General features: G+C 37.3%; 2 protein-coding genes across 2 annotated transcripts; one reads left to right on the plus strand and one right to left on the minus strand.

The window, feature by feature from the left end:
* The first annotated feature begins 152 nt into the window (after positions 1–152).
* hspa14 (heat shock protein family A (Hsp70) member 14) lies at positions 153–6,563 on the plus strand. Its single transcript, XM_088924237.1, has 14 exons — positions 153–231; positions 689–769; positions 875–957; positions 1,110–1,158; positions 1,266–1,371; positions 1,680–1,770; positions 1,913–2,017; positions 2,578–2,739; positions 3,195–3,350; positions 3,436–3,538; positions 4,200–4,415; positions 4,509–4,679; positions 5,667–5,734; positions 6,191–6,563. The coding sequence occupies exons 1-14, from the start codon at positions 175–177 to the stop codon at positions 6,267–6,269; spliced, it is 1,527 nt and encodes a 508-aa protein (XP_088780363.1). The 5' UTR covers positions 153–174; the 3' UTR covers positions 6,270–6,563.
* A 1,473-nt stretch (positions 6,564–8,036) lies between these two features.
* dclre1c (DNA cross-link repair 1C, PSO2 homolog (S. cerevisiae)) lies at positions 8,037–19,631 on the minus strand. Its single transcript, XM_088923517.1, has 14 exons — positions 19,455–19,631; positions 19,308–19,359; positions 18,918–19,002; positions 17,287–17,346; positions 16,220–16,275; positions 15,801–15,902; positions 15,427–15,499; positions 13,426–13,566; positions 13,009–13,110; positions 12,052–12,188; positions 11,735–11,789; positions 11,044–11,132; positions 10,472–10,569; positions 8,037–10,188 (listed from the first exon to the last, which is right to left on the minus strand). The coding sequence occupies exons 1-14, from the start codon at positions 19,561–19,563 to the stop codon at positions 9,170–9,172; spliced, it is 2,178 nt and encodes a 725-aa protein (XP_088779643.1). The 5' UTR covers positions 19,564–19,631; the 3' UTR covers positions 8,037–9,169.
* Positions 19,632–19,818: the final 187 nt, after the last annotated feature.

Below are 19,818 nucleotides of genomic sequence, written 5' to 3' on the forward strand. Positions count from 1 at the left end.
TATTTCGTATTGGATAGCTTTAAAATCTAAGTTTTTATTGGGTACTTGTTAGCTCTAGCGGTGTAGTCTCTTAATTGCTATTGGATAGAGTAGGAGAAGCGCTGTTTTGATTGGTAAATCAACGTCACTCTTTTTACCCGGCTTCCGGTTGTGTGCCAGTGGTTGTTAACAAGCATGGCTGCTATAGGAGTGCATTTTGGTTACACATGTGCTTGTGTTGCAGTTTTTAAGGTAAGTCTTAGGGTATTTGATGTATTAATATATTTTGGTAGGGCTAAAACTCGTTCTGTATTTGTGGATATCAACAGTTTTATCTTGCTCTTTTAATTATCTGTGAAGCCATTGTGCACAGTAAACGGCTTCGCTGGCTTGAGTGGTTTGTTACCACAAAAGCAGTTAAAAACTATTAGCATTTCATTTAATATATTGTAAATGAAAGTCTGTTGTCAAAACTTTGCATTTCCATTTCAGAAATGGTTTTAAAACGCAACGTAATTAATCCCAACTGATTGTACTTTAATGTTTCTTTTGGGAAATCGTTGAGGCCGGTATACTGCTTTCCTTTAAAATATAACATGTAACCGAAATTATGTTGCGTCTTAATGCTGACATGTAGCCTATCTGAAAGTCGTGAGGGTGGATGTGAAGCAAAAGGATTGTTTTGAATTATTGTTTTTAATTGAACTAGGACGGCAGAGCAGACGTAGTTGCAAACGATGCCGGCGACCGAGTCACACCAGCTGTGGTGGCGTACAGGGATACCGAACAGGTAAATCTCGCCGCGAATGCAGTGTTGTGCTTTTTGTCCATCATCGGGTATTGCTCGTGTCAGTGCTTGCTATCTCCAGTTCTCCTTAATCTGCTTCTTTTTCAGATTGCAGGACTGGCAGCGAAGCAAGGCAGAATACGAAATGCTGGGAATACTGTGGTAAAAGTGAAACAGATCTTAGGCAGAAGGTAAGTCTGTGAACTTTGTTTAATAAATGCCCACAGGTTCGTGTTAGGGCTGAGTGATTTTTAGTCATAATGGTAATCCGTTGAAGCAGTAATGAATCTTTAATGTTTTTTAATTAATTACTAATATCATTTTAATCTTTTTTCATGTTTAGTTTTGATGATCCAGAAGTACAGAAGCATAAAGCAGACAGTAAATGCTCAGTAAGTATGGTTTTATTAAAAATGCTGAAATATTTTTTGGACTTTTGATCGTGATTTTTTGTATTGTAGTTATTGAATTGATTAAACTTTTTTTCATTTATTTGAAGGTGGTCAATAAGAATGATAAGCCTAGGTATGAGATTGATACTGGGGAGGTTACCAAATATGTATCTCCTGAAGAAGTAGCCAAATTAATTTTCCACAAAATGAAAGGTAGGTGCTGCTTTAATATTAATTGTTGCGATGCTGTTTCTAATTATCATTGCTGTCTGTGCTGCTCTCTTCTGATTTCAGTTTCAAATTAAAGTACGTTTTGTGAGTGTTTAATTGGGAGCAAATAACATTAATTAATAGAGAGCTTTAGATTTAATTCCATCAGCTATCAAACTGACAGGGTAAAACCACAGCATATGGTTTGCAGGTGTATTCATGGGTGAATCCAAATGAAACCACAGGAAACTTCTTGCAAATTACCTTTGGTTCTGAATGGCTTATTTTGCGTATTTTAAAACACTTTTCAGAAACTGCTCAGTCAGCCTTGGGCTCAGATGTGAACGATGCAGTCATTACAGTGCCATTTGAATTTGGGGAGAACCAGAAGAATGCTCTAAGGTAAAGGTTTCAAAGACTAAGCAGGATAAGGAAAGGGTTGTCCTTGAATCCAGTTTCATAAACACTGTTTTAACAGAAATTGCATTACATTCAATCTGCTTAAAAAGTAGAAATAAAATGCTTTCCATTTCTTGTTGTAAAGGCAAGCAGCAGAAGCAGCTGGTTTCAATGTGCTGAGACTGATTCATGAACCTTCTGCAGCGCTTCTAGCCTATGGAATTGGCCAAGATTCGCCATCTGGAAAAAGGTGAGAACTTGTCACTGCTTCCTCAGTGACTCCTGTACCTTTTCGGATCAGTCATTAAAAGCACTGACCTCTTGAGCAGACATTTGTTTGCTGTCAGTACAAGTGTTTGGTGGCTCCGTATGCTTCTGCTGAAGTCCGAGCAACCACCTAAGCTCCTTCCACATATCAGATGTGATGAACTCCAGTGACTGGTTTCAAACTGGTTTCAAACAAATCCAAAGACGCACTTGTCATGAGTAGGTGGCTCCGAAATTGTAAAAGACTGCATATTTCATCCAGAAATTATGTGAATTGCAAGTTTACAGAAATGTAAGGTCATATCATAAAATGAATAAGCATTTATGTTTGTTTTATATAGTTCAGGTGTCACTTTAGTAGTATAGAACCACAGTCCTGCACATTAAATAACTCTTAACCATAGATCTATATTATATAACCTGCTGGATTTTAATTCTTCATGATGGGGCTTTGCCATCCCTAGAGAGCTATGAAAGTCCGAGTTAACTTATGGGAAGAGAAAATGGCCTTGATTTCTAACTATTTTTTTTTTAAATCTGCAGCTATGTACTTGTTTATAAGCTTGGAGGAACATCCCTTTCAGTGACTGTAATGGAGGTGAACAGTGGGCTATATCGAGTTCTTGCAACACAGTCTGATGATAGCACTGGTGGAGAATGTTTTACAGAGGCTCTTGCCCAGTATTTAGCATCTGAGTTTAAAAGGTGAGCACACAATGTTTTGATTTTCTGGCATAAAATATGTGAAAAGGAAATAAAGATTGTGAACATCAGTTGCATCCACATCCACATCCATGGCAGGGGTAGAGCCTATCCTGGCAACAGGTGCAAGGCAAGATATGCTCTGGATAAGATACCAGTCCACTCAGACACAAACACACACACCAGGGGCAAGCAGTTTAGTCTACCAGTATGTCTTCGGTAAGTGGAGGACTCCCCATGTTCATGTGGGTTAACATACAAACTCCACACAGATAGGAAACCCTGGGCCCTGCATCGGCATATCACCCTTTTCCATCCACTTCAACTGAAAAAATACTTTTTTTTTTGCACACCACCACAAAATGAGTGTTGCTGTAAATTAATTGGTGCTGACCTGATGCATGTATTGAAATACATCTGGAATATCTGTAATCGTGTCACTATTTTTGGTAACACAGGTCCTTTAAACATGACGTAACAGGAAATCCTAGAGCGATGATGAAACTGATGAATAGTGCAGATGTTGCGAAGCACACCTTGTCTACTTTGGGGAGTTCAAACTGTTTTGTAGATTCTTTGTATGATGGAATGGACTTTGACTGTAATGTGTCCAGGTAAGTGAGAATTTTTTACAGTGTGGTTAAGTAGTAAAGAGTAGTACGTTTTGTTGCTTGATAATCTTTTTTTGCTCCATTGCAGGGCCAGGTTTGAACTTGTGTGTTCCTCCCTTTTCAACAAGAGTATACAGCCAATCAAAGGTCTTTTAGAACAAGTCGGCCTTTCAACTGCTGACATCAGTAAGGTATGGTGCAAAGTAGTGCTGTTGAATTATCCAAGATATTTGCTTTATGAAGGTCCTTATGAAGTTAGTCAGCTCACTGTACTATGCACGTCCATTGTTAACATGCTACAATACAAGGCACTAACATCACTAATGACCACCAGAGGGCACACAGTATGTTCTTATTAGCATAGTACCTTCTAGTGTGCGCTTTTAATGTTCATGAGAATGTTCCCCTGTGTTCATATTTGATTATGTGCCTAATATCTATGAACTACGGTGCAAATTCCATGCAGATATGCAAATACACAACTTTTGTGAGCAAGCACTCTGTAACTTGCTTTCTCAAATTTTTACTGTATATGGCTTCTCTGCCAGTGTAAATGGTCAGTATGTGTCTGATTGAAATAATTAGGAGCATACGATCATGCTTAGAAATACACTACTGAATGTGCTTCCCCTGCAATTTTTTATGTGTAGTATCAGCTTTGGAATGTTGTTCCCAGTAGATGTGTCGGACAGAAATTCTTAAGTGGTAGTTCTCTTTTAAAACCATAAAGGACTGAGGTGTTAGGCTTTGGTGTAGTTAAATGTACATTTACATCTGAAATAATGCATTTTGATTAATAAGATGGTTCTCATGGAAGTTGTGATTTCTGACGGCTTGTATTTGTGCTGATAGGTTGTACTGTGTGGGGGTTCTGCCCGAATCCCTAAGCTTCAGCAGATGATCCGGGATCTTTTTCCAGATGTGGAGCTTTTGAATTCCATCCCCCCGGATGAAGTTATTCCTATTGGTGCTGCCATAGAGGCTGGAATACTGCTTGGGAGGGATACCACCACCGTGGATGAGGATTGCATTACAGTGGAATGCTGTGGGAAGGATATTCTGGTGAAGGTAAGGAGGAGGATAGAGATGTTGTTCAGTAGTTTCATGTTTGTTAAAAATTTGACATCTGTGCTCAAGTCTGAGATTTTGTCTCTCTGCTAGGAGGCGGGAGAATCCGGAGCTGATGTCTACACAGTTTTGTTACCGTCTGGCACCCCTTTACCAGCGAGGCGGCAGCACACTCTGCAGAGCCCAGGGAATGCAGCTTCCGTCTGCTTGGAGCTGTACCAGTCCCTGGGACAGACCTGCACCACGGATGAAAAAGTCGCACAAGTAAGATTCTTGGATGGTGGCCTCCGCATAACCCTGGCAAAACGGGGAAGAAAAACCTCACGATTTACAGATCAGATAATGTCTTGCTCAAAAATTCTAAAAATGCTATACTGTAATTTTAATTTGCACGGAGCAAAGCCGATTCTCAGAATGAAGTGAAGTCTTAAAAAACATGAGGCCTACGTTTTTCACCCTAGTAGTCGCAAATTAGAGGAGTGAATAAATGTGCTGCAGTATAATATTTTTAACAATTCAGCAAGACATGATCCAATTCTTAACTTTGTTTTTATGTTATTTTATTTCTAAGTATGAATTAATCTGTTATTCCTAAAAGCATCTTAAATTTAGTGATTTAAAACGCTATTTCGAAGATAAACCCTCAGTTTTGTGTTCTTAGAAACATAGAGCTGCTCATGTCATTTGGGTAATTTAGTTTAGCACAAAAAAGAACAAAGGATGTTTGACTCACACTTGGCAGCTGGGAAAATATGCTCATGATGGCAAAAGCAGCTTTTAGCAAAGCTTTTATAGTATTGATGAGTCCATCGTTCTGGTTTAGGTAGATAAAGCACCTCACATGGCTGGCTATACAGAAGGGTTGCAAGGAAATCAGGACAAGGTTTTAGGTGTTGCATGCTTAATATCACATGCATTGCATTCACTTTCTTTAAACAGCCAAGAGTAAATTCAGTGGGATAATGGCAAGAAGTAGCAACTGGAGGAACCAAGTAATAGGTAAATTATTTTTGAGGGCTGCTAAAAGAAGCACCATTTAATTATTGTACAGGCTGTGGTTTGCGATAAGATTGCAAGCACACTGCGTGTAGTAATAACTGAGAATCTATTTTTTACTAGGGTTTTATGTTTTGCGATGCTTGATAACGGAACAAAAACCATGAGTGGGTGTACTTTTTTAAAGAATAACATTGGGTTTTAATTGCCACAGAACATTACTTTCCCTTTCTCCTGGTTTTCTTTGCTTTTCAGATTGTTCTTAAAGACTTAGAATTGAAAGAAGAGGATCATGACATCATAACTGTTCTTACAATGAAAAGGTAATGTTATATTCTGTAAACTGAGTGTAAATATTTATGAATTCAGAAATCCGACAATATAAAATATATCTCAGAATAGCTTTAAAGACCTGCGGAAGTCTCTAGAAAAAGAAGCCTAGAGGAGGTTTTCCTTTTACAATGAGTATGAGTGCTACGTCATATGTGTGACTCTGGACACAGTAGAGTATTTGCTAAGGTTCCTCAGATCTTTCATCTCCGCACCCTGAACCCACTACATACAAACGTGATAAGCCCCTGGTCAAAAGTAGTTTCTGCCATAATTTGAGTATGATCTTTATTATTAGGGAATATTAAAAGGAAAGTTATTGCTGGAGAAAAAGGGAAGCTTTGACTGATGGTTCTGAGTGAGAATATTCTGTTCTTCAGCTATACTTATTATTTTATCTACCGTTCTTCGGTGAACGTATGGCGAGTTTATTTATTTTTTTTTTTCAGGGATGGCTCCTTACATGTCACTTGCACAGATCAAGGAAGTGGGAAGTCGGAAGCAGTCACGATAGAAGTTGCATCCTAAATCCATTTCACTGTCTGCAAAAGTCAGAAGAACGTCCAAAAAAACAAATGGTTTTCCTTTTAAAAATAAGTATATGAATGATATTCGATAAGGTTTAGAAAATAAATTGACAACTGTTCTTTATAGTTTATTTTGCTTCCAAACATACCAGAAGCTTCAATGTGGATTCTGTATTACACACTATCCAAGATTCTCTGTGATGTCATTGTACTTCTGTTGGGCAGATCATCTATTCCATGTTGTTGTTGTTAATACTAACAAAGTTTTTAAAAAAATAAATATTTATAATCTCAATTGTGTTTTTAGCATGGGAAAGGCTGTTTTCAGTTTAGATTTAGATTCTCACAGTGCATCCCAAAATTTCCACTATGCTTTGAGACAGTGGTAGAAAGTAAAATTAATTACTACAATATTTATAGTAAGAAAAATTGCTACGGCACTTAGTTGTACTGATTTGGTATAGTTGATACTAAATGAAGAAGCCAATGATCTAACACTCATTGTACATCTCCCATCCTGTTACTAGTCAAACATAGTTCTTTAACTTCAGGTGGCTGAGTTCCTTATCCATCCATCTTCTAGTTTGTCCAGTACAGGGAACATCTCCTTACAAGCAATGGGCAGAAGGCATGATACCCTGGAGGGACACCAGTCCATTGCAGGCACATGCACACTCATAGCAGGGCCAATTTTTCCAGAAGCCAATTAACTTTCCCGTATGTCTTTGGATTATGGGAGGATGAGTTCCTTATTTTTCCCATTATTGGCTTGATTATAACTTTAAATTTTTGGAACTGGTTTAGTTTGTGATTATATTCATATTTGATTAAACATTTTGAAATATAAATGAGTGTTCACCAATAGAGTTATGTTGTGCTCATTTATACGGGACTTAAAGTTTGAGAATATGCATTAAGCTTATATAGATTAGCTTCTCATTCTTGAAATTATTGTATATAAAGAAAGGCACATTTCTCCTTATTTTGTATTCAAATACAGTGACATTACTTGTTTTTTGCCACTCGTACTTAAAGCCTTCTCTCTTTATGTTGTCTGCAGCTTCCATTCGTGTTTCTATGCTTCTCACAGTTTCAGCATATAGGAACAAGTAATAGGTTTGTTCTATTTCTATATTCTATGAAAAGCATGGAATAAACCTATTACTTGTTCCTTTGCAGCCTACGCATGCTGACGCAGTTACCCACCTGAACTTATCAGAATATAGATGTCCATCCCTATTTGTACAAACCAGATAGGAAGTTTGCAGAATAATAAATTCACCTGAAGTACTGTCTTCCCTAATTTAAGACTGCAAATAGTTATAGATTAGAGAGAGTCTCAAGACCATTTCTTTTGATTAAAACCTGAAAAGTGTACTTTCGCTATTGTTTCCTCAGTGAGACCACCTGGACTGCCTTTCATACTACTATAAGCACGTGTACTGTGGCTAAACGTTTGTGAGAGGAAATGTCAGTTGCAGTTAAACAGAAATGGTACTGCAGCAATACCCTTTATGTTAATGTCTTGTGTTAATGCTTCTTTGTTAATTTTGTTGGAAAAAAACTACATTTGCAACCACAAAATTTAAAAATGTGCATTCTAACAATATCTACTGCATATGTGCGTGTATATATATTCCTAGCTTCTTTGCATCTTAGCATTCCTTAAAGAATTATAAAGGTAGATACAAATGCATGCAAAATATAATGAAATTACACTTTGGACAGCTATAAAAAAGCATAAATTCAAGCTTTTTTGAGCATGGTATTTCATTAAAAAAAATTTATAGTTGGTTTCTGTGGTACATAGACAACAGAACAAGGCCAATACAAACCTCAAACAATTTCACATTTTAAATTTAAGAATAATATTAAGGGAATATTTTCAACATACAGTTACTCAGAAAAGACAAATATGAGCAGTATATACAGACAACAGAGATTCTTAACATTTCGGAATGTTATTTTAAAAGCAATACAATGCCTTAAAAAAAGATCTGAGGTAACCTAAAAAACTTTGTGATCATACCATGCCTAGTAATATACCCAAGCTCTATAGCATCATGACATATGCAAAAGGATAAAGGAAGTTGTGAGGTAGGTATATTCTTTGAACTTATATTAATGTTATAGATCAGGGTTAATCAGCCTACAGCCCCTAGAATCCACTCTTATCACAAAATTGTGCTGCAACCAGCTCCTACATACTTTATAATTAGCATCAAAATAGAAATTAAGAAGCTGGCTTTATCTAAGCAATGAAGGGAGGGATAGACAAAACCAACCCGAATAGTCCTGTTCTAGATTGTACAAACAGACTAATAAGCTGTGACATTTTATTGAGTACAAAATATACTGGATTTGAGCTGTATCACCTGCCAATTCCACAATGGAATTTCAAGAATCTTCAAACAAAAAGCCTTCACAAAGTGATGCGAGATCTTATTTTGGCAGGTGGCTTAGAGTTTTGCTTTAGTGTTGGCCACTGTCTGATAAACATTTCAACATGACACTGTACCAGCATTCTCTTTGAACAATAATGCAAGACAGTCATTTCAGTCTTTAAAAAGAAAATTATATCATCCTGTCCAGTGCCTCTACTGTGGATCTGACATCCCATGTGGACCTGAAAACTGTAAACAGGCAATGTGAATTATTTTAGGTACTGTATGGGCAGTGTCAAATCATACTGATATTTTATGGTTATAATGATGAGAATTCTACGCCCAGGAGAATGCTTTACTAATTTTGAATCTAGTGAATAGGCAAAAATAAGATAGCATTCTAAGGGGAGGTAGGTCATTGTTGAAACATGATACATATGGAACACAACAGGTCACTCCATTTTCAACATCTCATTAAATGTGAAGAAAAGTATTTTCCACCTTTCATATAAAATGTTCACTTGATTGCCTGGCTACCTTTCTTGACAAATATTGGTTCCCCAGCTGCTAGTTTCATGTACAGCTCCTTCAGTTCTTCCTCATGAGGGACCTCTGAGTCAGGTGTTGGGGGTATTTCAAAATCAGAAGAAGACTGAGATTCCGATCTCACTTCTGAGAGCCCAGTTGTGGGCCCTTGGTTGTTTTTTTCTACACTAGGATCTGTGCTCTGCAAGATCTCATCTGGCACCAGGAACCTGCACACATTTCCACATGGCACTCCAAGGTTCTCCACATCTGTAGATTTTTGTACGTCTTTATCTAAAGACTTCAAATATTCTACTTTTCGCTCCTGAGATAAAAGCAGCACTGTCTCAGCCTGGCTTCCCCAACCTTCACTGTATGGCTCAGAGATGTGAGTTGACTGAGAAGAATTCTGAGAAGAGATGTGAGTGGATGCCTCATTATCTGAGTCACTGAAGAGGTCCGGGGACTGAGATCCAGCATTTTCTGTTGACCGCGTCTGACTGTTCTCAAATTCAGAACCTTCGTCCGTCATCACTGGGTCTGGTTTGAAAAATGCATCCCATTTTGGAAGTTCAGATGCAGAACCATTTAAACCCACGAAAGTGTCTTTATTTGTTTGACTGTCATTGATTCCTCCTTCAATGAAAGGCGTTTCATCTTTTTGGTGAATGTAAGTTGATGTGGCACAGGATTTGGAGCTGCAGTTTTTACCATGGTTACAAGAAGATGAGCTGTCCATAGTCTTTCCAGCTGCTTCCTCTGGTTCCTCTTCCTCGTCCTCCTCATCATCATTAGACTCCTCACAGTCCACATAATCCACCTTTATTTTAGAGGAGTTTCTTTCATCGCAAGAATGAGGTACCTCTTCCCGGCAGCTAACGGAAGATCCTTTTCGAATATCGCTCAGCTTCAACTCCAAAGGCATAGATTTCTGATGTTCTTTTCGAGGTAATTTTCTTCTCCAGGGAGTCAGCTGTTCTTCATCAAAAAGCTCCTCCTCACTACCAGAATCTAGAAAATATCAAATGAGGCATCACAAGGAGCTGATGTCAGTCATGCACTCCCTTCACTGCAAAATCCAAAATACTTGTTTTTTTGGAGAGGATTTTTCACTATAGAAAAATATTTTTATTAAATGATCATTTATATCTTTAGAAATATCTGAATTAGTACAGTAAAAACTGTTACCTACAAACTTCTACCTCATGTCAAAAGCTTAAAGAAGGCATCGTACTGCTTTTTTAAAGCTGTATCTCGACATGTACTCTTTAATGTTACTTTTATTTGTTCATACCTATAGATGTGCAATTAAGCTTTGCTCTCTTGAGTGTCCCCAATGGTTTGTAAACAATTTCTCCTCTTCCAGAATTTTCCCTACACATGGGCATCAGTCTGCAGAGACAAAAACATGCATAAAGCTGGAAAAACAGCCCCCATAATTGTATGGCACACCTCACTTCAAGCAAAAAGAATGACTACTACTATTTTTGGTGGGTAGCTGCGTCAGCATGCGTAGGCTGCAAAGGAACAAGTAATAGGTTTATTCCATGCTGAAAAAAAGAAGAAAGAGAACACAAGGTTTCGGCCGTGGAGCCTTCTCTGTGGAGCCTTCTACTACTATTTTTGCTGCATTCACAAAAAAAGTCCACTTTTGTTTATATCTTTTACATTTCCCCTGTTACATTACATTTAAAAATAACGCTAATTTTCAGATGCATTTAAAAGTAGCAGACTAACAATGATATACAAAGTCAAATAAAACACTAGAAGCTCTCCCAGCCCTTCAAACCATACTTCAGTCAGTTAAGCTAAACAACACTATTGTAAAAGAGGAAAAACATTATTAAAGTGGTTAAGTATACTTACATTTCTTTCACATCTTCTATAGTTCTGCCCATTGGGATTACATTGGGATACACATTGACAGGACAAATATAGGAAAGGAATGCTTTGATCTATGAAAGAGGAAAAACAAAACAAATCATATTAATTAAAGCAACCAAATGTCCTTTGAAGTCAATTTGTTTACTTCTACCAAATAATTTTATGAATAATTTTAATAAAACTTCCATTTAATGAACAGGGTACAAACATTTTTTAATTTTGTTTCCATGGTTTAATAGTTGAAGATAACTAGGCTGAAGCCTAAAAGAAGGACACATTTAATAGTGTTAAAAATGTTCAAAGTATATACTGCATTCACTGAATCAAAAGATAGCATACACCTGACACTCTCTGAGCTGCTTGTTGCTATGAAACCAAACCACATTTAGACATCCAAAAGCTATGAATGAGAAACAGAAATGACTCCTTATTTTTTATAGTCAGTGAGGCATCATACGATTGCTCAATTTACTTTTTATTGTGCATTTAATCAAGACAGACATTAATGTCATACATATGATTTTACACTTCATAAGTGAATGTGTAACTGCAATATATTCTTAACAATGCCCGCTGTATTAACTACAGTAAAGTCACATTTTCTCCATCAAAAATAATTTGGCTGGGCACTATTCCTATTTCATTGCTTGTAAGAACAATAAATAAAACACACCTCTGAATAGGATGAATGGAAGGAGAAACATGCTCTATATGAACTTGATCCTGTTCTGAAAAAAGGATCAAGAATGAGTTCATTGCATTTATCCTGCATTTTTATAATGACATTAATCAATCCACAGTACTGGTAATACATGAACAAGGGTGCACAGCTGATCCATTGTTTCAACAGAAAATCTCATTTTTCAAGCATACTTTTAATATAATAATTTAAATCACTTTAAAAAATGGAATTACGTATATCTGTTTTCGCCAGCTGTAAGCAGTAATTAGATATTATACAGGTCACAAATGTAATGCTAGCACTCTCACCTCACAATGACATTTGTTTTTCTGGTTCTCTCTCCAAACCACATGGTTGAAGGTTTGATGCTGATTATGCGCAGTGGGGTTCCATCTTTAGCTGTAATGCCACATGGCAGCCTATTTGCTCTGAAGAATTCATCATCCTGAAGAAACAAAAAGGGAAAATAACATGTCCTCTTTGAAGTTTCCACAAAAGCAAGACAGTAATAACACAACACATTAAAACAAATGTATGAAATCTTCACACTAAAGTATCATAGACACTAAATCAATGTGGAATGTATTACCTCAAAAGTGATTCAGTATAAATTGTTTCATTCAGAAAATAAGTTTGAGAAAAATAAGTGAACCCTCAGTCTAAAGGTTGATCTTCATAACGCTAAGGACAAAGTAGTAGAATTAGGAAAAAATCTATGCTTCTATATCATCTTATGAAGCACACTTAACTCTCCTTTTCATTGCTCATACCTTAACACGTTTTACACACTTAACACGTTTTTAAACACGTTTACCTTAACACATACAGTAAGTTGAGTACAATATCTCTAAAGTATCCTCATGAGACTGTAAAGTAGGCTTGTGTCTTTGAGGCTGCTATCTGCCAACACCAAGACACCCCTTACAGGTTTGGAAAAAGATGTTTCTGTGTCATTAGACCAGCTGCAGCCCAGATATAAACTAGCATGTTCACAGACAGGGAGCACAACAGATGAAGGTTCTGGTCCCAGCTGTTATACCACAACAGCCAGAAGATATGGATATTTTTCATCTTAAATATCAAGTTAGAATACACTGAGCTAGTTCCTCTTGGGTAAACTTAACACGATTTTGTATTCTTATAAACAACAGTAAACCTTCTCCAAATTCTTCAGTGTTCAGTACAACCCATTAAAAATGTAATTATACAACTTCTGAAACACAGAACATAAAAATCAAAAGCTTAGAGAAACAAGACCATTTTACCCTGGGATGTCTGCACGCGTGTATTTGAGTCGCCCTGTTAGTAGTTACATGGCACAGAATTTCAGGCATCTTTCTGAACATGTCTAGGTTTTTCACGTGGACCTGAAACATCAATACAGCTATATGTAAGAATTACATAATCAATTATTACATTATTTCCTTCCACATTACAGATTTTCTTCAAGCTGATTCTATTCAGGTGTGCAAACATAGTATAAGAATGAAACATTAACACTATCACTCATAGCCATCTCGGCGTCTCTTGGAGTCTTGCGACAAAATTAAATATAAATATCTTTAATAATATAATTTTATGATATTTCAAAGTGCCGTTTACCAGCATTTAATTACATGCCTAAAGCTATACTGAAGAGACAGGTCTTAAATTTTAAAGCCACAGCTGATGGTTTTACTCACCGGGGAACCAAACTCTTCACTGAGGTTGGTGAAGAGGTACTCATAGCCATAGGCAGCTTTACAGTTCAACCACACAACATGATATGGACTGAGCGTAATCCAGCTTCTCACCAACTCCTTTATTCCATTTAAACACTCCTCCTGCAATAGGGTAGCATCAGGAAAATAATTAATGACCTGTGTCTAATTAATAGCTTAACGACGACTAAGAACCATCGTCGATATCTCGCCAAACCAATGCGGCTTTGTGAAAAACTGCGGAACAACAGACGCCATACATGCAGCCCGCCTACTGATGGAAAGGCACCACGAGAAGAGGAAAACGATCCACATGGCATTTCTCGACCTGGAAAAGACATTCGACAGGGTACCGCACGATCTCATCTGGCTGGCGCTGCGACAGCACCACGTCCCCGAAGCCTATGTCAGCTGGACAAAGCTCCTGTACCAAAATGCCACTAGCTCAGTACGTTGCGCAGCTGGAACCTCAGACACCTTCCCTATCAATGTTGGCGTCCACCAAGGCTCAGCCTTGTCTCCTCTGCTATTCATACTTTGCATGGATACAGTGACCAAAGATATCCAAACGAGGCATCCATGGACGATATTGTATGCTGACGATGTTATGATAGCAAGTGAAACGCGACACGGCCTCGAACAACAAGTACAGGAGTGGAAGACGCGCCTTGAACGATTCGGGATGAAATTGAACATCAAGAAGACGGAGTACCTGGAATGCAGTGATCAAACCAATGGCACAATCTCAGCTGGTGGGGTCCAACTGATCAAAGTGACACAGTTCAAGTACCTAGGCTCATGTGTCAACTCCGACTGCACTACCCTCCAAGACGCCAAGACGCGAGTCAGCGCTGCTTGGATGAAATGGCAGCAGGTCACTGGAGTACTATGCGACAAGAAGATCCCTTTACACCTAAAATCCAAAGTCTACCGCTCAGTGGTCAGACCAGTGGCCCTATACGGAACTGAATGCTGGCCAACGACAAAGAAACATGAACAGGCACTCCATACGATGGAAATGAAGATGCTGCGATGGACCCTCGGCTTGACAAGACTAGACCATGTCATGAATGAAGGGGTGCGAAAAACACTCACAGTCGCCCCAATCACTGAGAAAATGAGGGAATCGCGCCTGCGATGGTATGGACATGTGCTCCGCAGCAATGACACATCAATGGCAAAGACCGCCCTCGAATTGAATGTGGAAGGCTGCCGGCCCCGTGGACGACCATTTATGCGCTGACTGGATCGGCTGAAAGACGACATGCGCCTCGTAAAAGTCACCCGCCGATTGCCGCAGACTGGAAAAATCGGTGCAAACAAGCAGACCCCACATAAGTGGGAAAATGCGAAGAAGAAGAGTCTAATTAATAGCTTATGCCTAAAATGTTAGCAGAGACTGCATTAAATGGTATGCTGCTTTCTGACTTGAGGTTCTGTTTACATTACCATACATTTCCTCTGGTGATTGATAATACTTTCTTATTTGACATTTCCAGAAAGAGCTCTAATGGCATTCTATTACTTTCATAATGTACCATTAAAATTATGTTAGTAAATTAAAAATAATACATTTTCCCTAATAATAGTTACAGGGTTACTTTAAAGTGATACAAGCAGTTCTTGATTTTTGAACTCTTGTGCATTTCTGGTTTGCATATATTGTCTCCAAGAGCAGCCTGTTGCTAGTCATGCACAAGAACGTTAAACTAGAACCTAATTCTTTTTAAATTAAGGAGTGGGTACGTATTCATGACATGTGCTAAACCAAAAATGCACAAATTTAAAAATAATTTACAATTGATATGAGTTTGATTTACTGTATGTTACATTTTTCAGGAACAAATCTACCACATAAAGGATGAACTAAATCCTATTTCCTAATCCTCACCTACTAAAAAAATATTTTTATTGAGCGTAGGCATTATATTAGAACAAAGAGTTCTGTGCTGTCTATCATAATGGTTATTTTAAAGAGCTCACCCTGCTTGGTATCTGGTAGAATCTGGGGTCATAGAATGTTGTGTCCAGATAAACACTCTTAATGTCTTTCACCCTTTGAAGAAAAAAGAACAATGTATGGATAGCTGTAGTTTCTAAGAGTTTGAAATTCACTACAGTTGATACTCCTTAAAATGTGACCAGAACTATTTCAATATGATTTGTCATAAAATGTATTTTATTAACAATTTTCAATTCTGAAAAGAAATCTATTCCTGAAAAAATCCAGCCATTACTTATTATAATGACTTTTTTCAGCCTATCAAATTTGTGTTTTAATGGAGGACAAAGAACTCTCTGGCACAACAGTAACAGCAGCATAACAACATTTTTAAATTTGGGGTAGAGTACTGTACCTGTTTCCTGAGTGCAATAATTCCATACGGGTGGCCTCTCCTTCAGGCAATCTGAAATCTCCCGTATAGAGAACTATTCCATTGCTGCCTTCAAACAAAAACCTACAGCACACAAAGGAATTGAGTCTTGTGAGAGCTGAAAATTCCAAGAGCAGTCACAGAAGGTTTAGCAAATGAGAAACAAAACCACCCAAGAGCAAGAGCAAAAGTGAAAACAAATACTTTAATAAATAAATGTTTCTATATGGTGTATAATAGCTTGTGTTTTGTTTCAGTCATAAAATCAAGGCATATGAAACATGCATACCTAAAACATTATAGAAGGTCCACAAAAGATGCCCTCTGGTGCAACATTTTTTATTTGTTGCTGGACCTTGTAGTTAAAGCAACGAGACTCTGAGGAAGATGTTTATACTCACATGACTGACCCAGGACAGTGACCAGCAGGAAGAAGTGTCACCACAACATCTTCTTTCTGAAGAAATAAAGAAGGTTGAGGACCAACCTTAACTTGGGTAACTGACAGCCATAGAAAAATAACACAACTGTGCTTTTTACAGAAAGACGCTGTTAAGGAATGCTGCCAAAAGTAACCATCATAGTAGTTAGGAGTATTACTTACATATAGTTAATGTGTTATACAGACAGTTGCAAGAAAAAGTTTGTGAACCCTTTGGAATTACCTGGATTTCTGCATTGATTACTCAGAAAAATGTGGTCTGATTGTACAATTGTACTTCTTCTTGTCAATATTGAACACATCGTTTAAACATTCACAGTCCAGGCTGGAAAAGGTATGTAAACCCTTGTATTAAGTAACTGGTAGAACCTCCCAGACTGTGAATGTTTAAACTGTGAATGTCAGTACTGACAAGAAGAAGTACAATTGTTTGTGTGTTATTAGTTTAAGCAGATTGTGTTTGTCCATTATTCTGACTTAGTTGAAGATCAGACCACATTTTTATGAGTAATTAATCCAGACATCCAGGTTATTCCAAAGGGTTCACAACCTTTTTCTTGCAACTGTAGGACTTTTGTGTACATTTTATTATCCAGTACAGGGTTGAGGCATAGATGGAGCCTATCCTGGCAAGCAATGGGCTTAAGACAGGATACACCCTGGATAGGATGCTAATCCATTGCAGGGCACTCTCACACTCACCAAGGCAATCTTTTTTTCAGAAATCAATTAACCCACCAACATGACTTTGGACTGTGGGAGGAAACCAGAACAACTGGAGGAAACCCACCCGAACACTGGGAGAATATAAACAACATACTGTATATTTACTGGATTTACTTTAAGAAATTAATTATTATGAATTTTTAATATATATAATACAGTATATAACACTGCAGGTTTGATTTAGAAACAATAGTGACATGGCTCCTATGCACATTGTCTCACATGATAGAGTTATAATTTCTTAATAGTTTTTAGAACAGCTTTTGCATAAAAATGTTTTAAAAAAACAGTTCCTTTTACCTCTCCAGATGCTTCATCAATTAGTGATATCTGAGTTGGAGTTTCTACTTCAAGAGCAACCTATTGAAAACAGTAATCACAACCAAATATGACTTAACACACAAATGTTGATGTTCATTACATTTCACTTTCCAGAAAAACACAAGCATGTAACAGCTGATAAATGTAATGTCTACAACTTACTGTACCATCACTGTATTTCTTACACTTAACTAAATAAATGTCAAAATTAGTAACTTTTCTTTTCTAACAGAGCATCAACTTTATAATTAAGGCGATGGCTCTTTAAAAGCCAATGGACTAGTTCCTTAATTCACCTGCTAATTAGGGTCCCTTAAACAGTATAAATGCTGTCTGACTTTAGCAAAAGATGAAAGTAGAAGCAGAAAAGAAAGAAAATGCAAAATGGAAAGAGCTTATTAAGGACAAGGCTTATTAAGTGTGTGTGTTCTGGCAGGTAACCCTTAATGTCTAGCTCATTTTGAACTAAATTACAAGTATTTCCCAGTCACATTTAGCAATAGTCTGGATTTAATCTTTAAGGACTCAGAATTCCCTGACCACTGATTATACAAGAAAAGCCAGGACTGACTGTCTATATACCTGTTAATTCCATGCTTGACCATCACCAAACAGAATAGCAACCTCAAGCATGATCTAATTATTTGGCTGCTGGGATAAGACCTTTTCCATATGGTGTCCGGAAAGTTGTTCAGAACAGCTATCATAACTCTGGACTAAATTTGGTTTCACAGTTCAATGTTGGTGGACAGGTTGCGTGTGTGTGTGTGTGTGTGTGTGTGTGTGTGTGTGTGTGTGTGTGTTCCTGTGATGTTTATTCATTATTCTTAATTTTCTGGTGGTACTGTAGTGTTTCCAGTGACTGTTACACATGGATAGCCTTGATAAAGATATGCAAAAAACAAATCAAAATACTGTAACTGGAGATCAGCCTCTGAGTACATTCTCTAGATCAGTTTTGGCCAGCCCTGGTCCTAGAGAGTGAGAGAATGTCAGTCACTCTTTTAAATGTCAATCTTAAACCATCCACATAAAGATATAGAAACGTAAACTAAATTTGATCAATTTAGTTATTTGGTTCAATTAAGTTAAGAAAAGCCATCAGTTGTACTACAGAGCTACAATATATTCCTAATTTCATAGCAAATGATTGTCTCTGAACAAATCACTTGCTCATATAAAAGAATTCATTTTCACTAAGTGTTTAGCTTTGTAGCATCCAGTGAAAAATGTAATGTACTATGCATTGTGGCTTCTGTTACCTCATGGTGAGGAAGCTTAAGAAGTAAGAAAAAGTTAGTTTAATTTTTTTTTTTAATGTTGGGGGAGTGCTCTTCACGGACCTGGAGAGAAACCCATTGTATATCCCTGTGCTCTTCCATTATCCTTCTAATAAATATTCCTAATATAAAATCAATCGATTTTGTAGATGATGAGATGGATGACCCTTACAACTTGCTGGATTAGAGCACTCTAAAACCAGAAGAAAGCACCCCTAATATCGTAGCTAATTAAATATGAACATGCAATACTGATATCATGGGAATGCAAGTCTGAGAGCCTTCTTCTTTCTGTAAAAACAACAACAGTATGAGCTGTTTGCTACTTACAATGTGATTTTCCCAGAAACTGTATCGCGGATTGCTCAGCAAAAGCTCCTTTGTCACGGGCGAGCAGTACAGTCGGACTGTTAGACTGAATCAAACAAACACAAATTCCCGTAAGACACCAGTTTAACAGACCACTAATTAATAAACGCAGACTATTAAATCCGTTTTTTTTATTTTAAATAACTCCCTCTGCTTTCCACAACAGCACCTTACTAAACACATGCCTGACAAATTCTAAGAACCGAGGATTGAAAAAATAAATGAAACACCAGAAGTACTCTTTAGATTTTACACATATAGTATGTAGACGATAATAATCGTAATTCGTGGCAGTAACGACACTGAAAAGTAATGTTGTAATTAAATCATACTACTTTCAATAAACTCTACCTGCATTTTAACCTTCTTTTTAGTGCTGGCCGTTTCAATCCTTTCATATGGTCTGAAACAAAAACGAGAAATTATTACTTATCCCTCATATATCTACTGCACAAAAATGTAAACACAAGTCATGTCATGTATAGACACAGAACCTACCTTTATGACAGTGAGACAAAAAATATGCTCTTGCATTTAAATTATCTTTGTCAAAACGGTCTAATGATATGGTAGGATATTCTTTCATACGACCTTCAAACGAGCTCATAATTCAAATTACTCGGCAAATATGCACTATACGGACTACAACTACTGTTTAAAACATAACAAACACCAATTTCCCCCTTCAACCGAGGAAATTAAAATTAACGTAGAGTTCAAATGTAACTAATACCCTCTAGTGTCTGGAGGTATGTAGTTCTTTTTGTCGTTGGAAGACTTGACTTGTTTTTTCAGGACAAAGTCATGATAAAATTCCCTTGACACGTCCTCTTTGAAAGTGTCATGCTTTTTAAAATATTTA

Source organism: Atractosteus spatula, chromosome 8 (genome assembly GCF_055471065.1).
Source record: "Atractosteus spatula isolate fAtrSpa1 chromosome 8, fAtrSpa1.hap1, whole genome shotgun sequence".
Classification (NCBI taxonomy): Eukaryota; Metazoa; Chordata; class Actinopteri; order Semionotiformes; family Lepisosteidae; genus Atractosteus; species Atractosteus spatula.

What these genes read in the sequence shown, in the direction of transcription:
- dclre1c (XM_088923517.1), bottom strand. Translation starts at nt 19,563, where the DNA reads ATGAGCTCGTTTGAAGGTCGTATGAAAGAATATCCTACCATATCATTA. An exon ending in GTGAAGAGTTTGGTTCCCCG is followed by an intron (nt 13,111 to 13,425) that starts GTGAGTAAAACC and finishes TTGATGTTTCAG; the next exon opens with GTCCACGTGAAAAACCTAGA. An exon ending in ATAGAAGATGTGAAAGAAAT is followed by an intron (nt 10,570 to 11,043) that starts GTAAGTATACTT and finishes TTGTCTCTGCAG; the next exon opens with ACTGATGCCCATGTGTAGGG.
- hspa14 (XM_088924237.1), top strand. Translation starts at nt 175, where the DNA reads ATGGCTGCTATAGGAGTGCATTTTGGTTACACATGTGCTTGTGTTGCA. An exon ending in CTTGTGTTGCAGTTTTTAAG is followed by an intron (nt 232 to 688) that starts GTAAGTCTTAGG and finishes TAATTGAACTAG; the next exon opens with GACGGCAGAGCAGACGTAGT. An exon ending in AAGCAGACAGTAAATGCTCA is followed by an intron (nt 1,159 to 1,265) that starts GTAAGTATGGTT and finishes ATTTATTTGAAG; the next exon opens with GTGGTCAATAAGAATGATAA.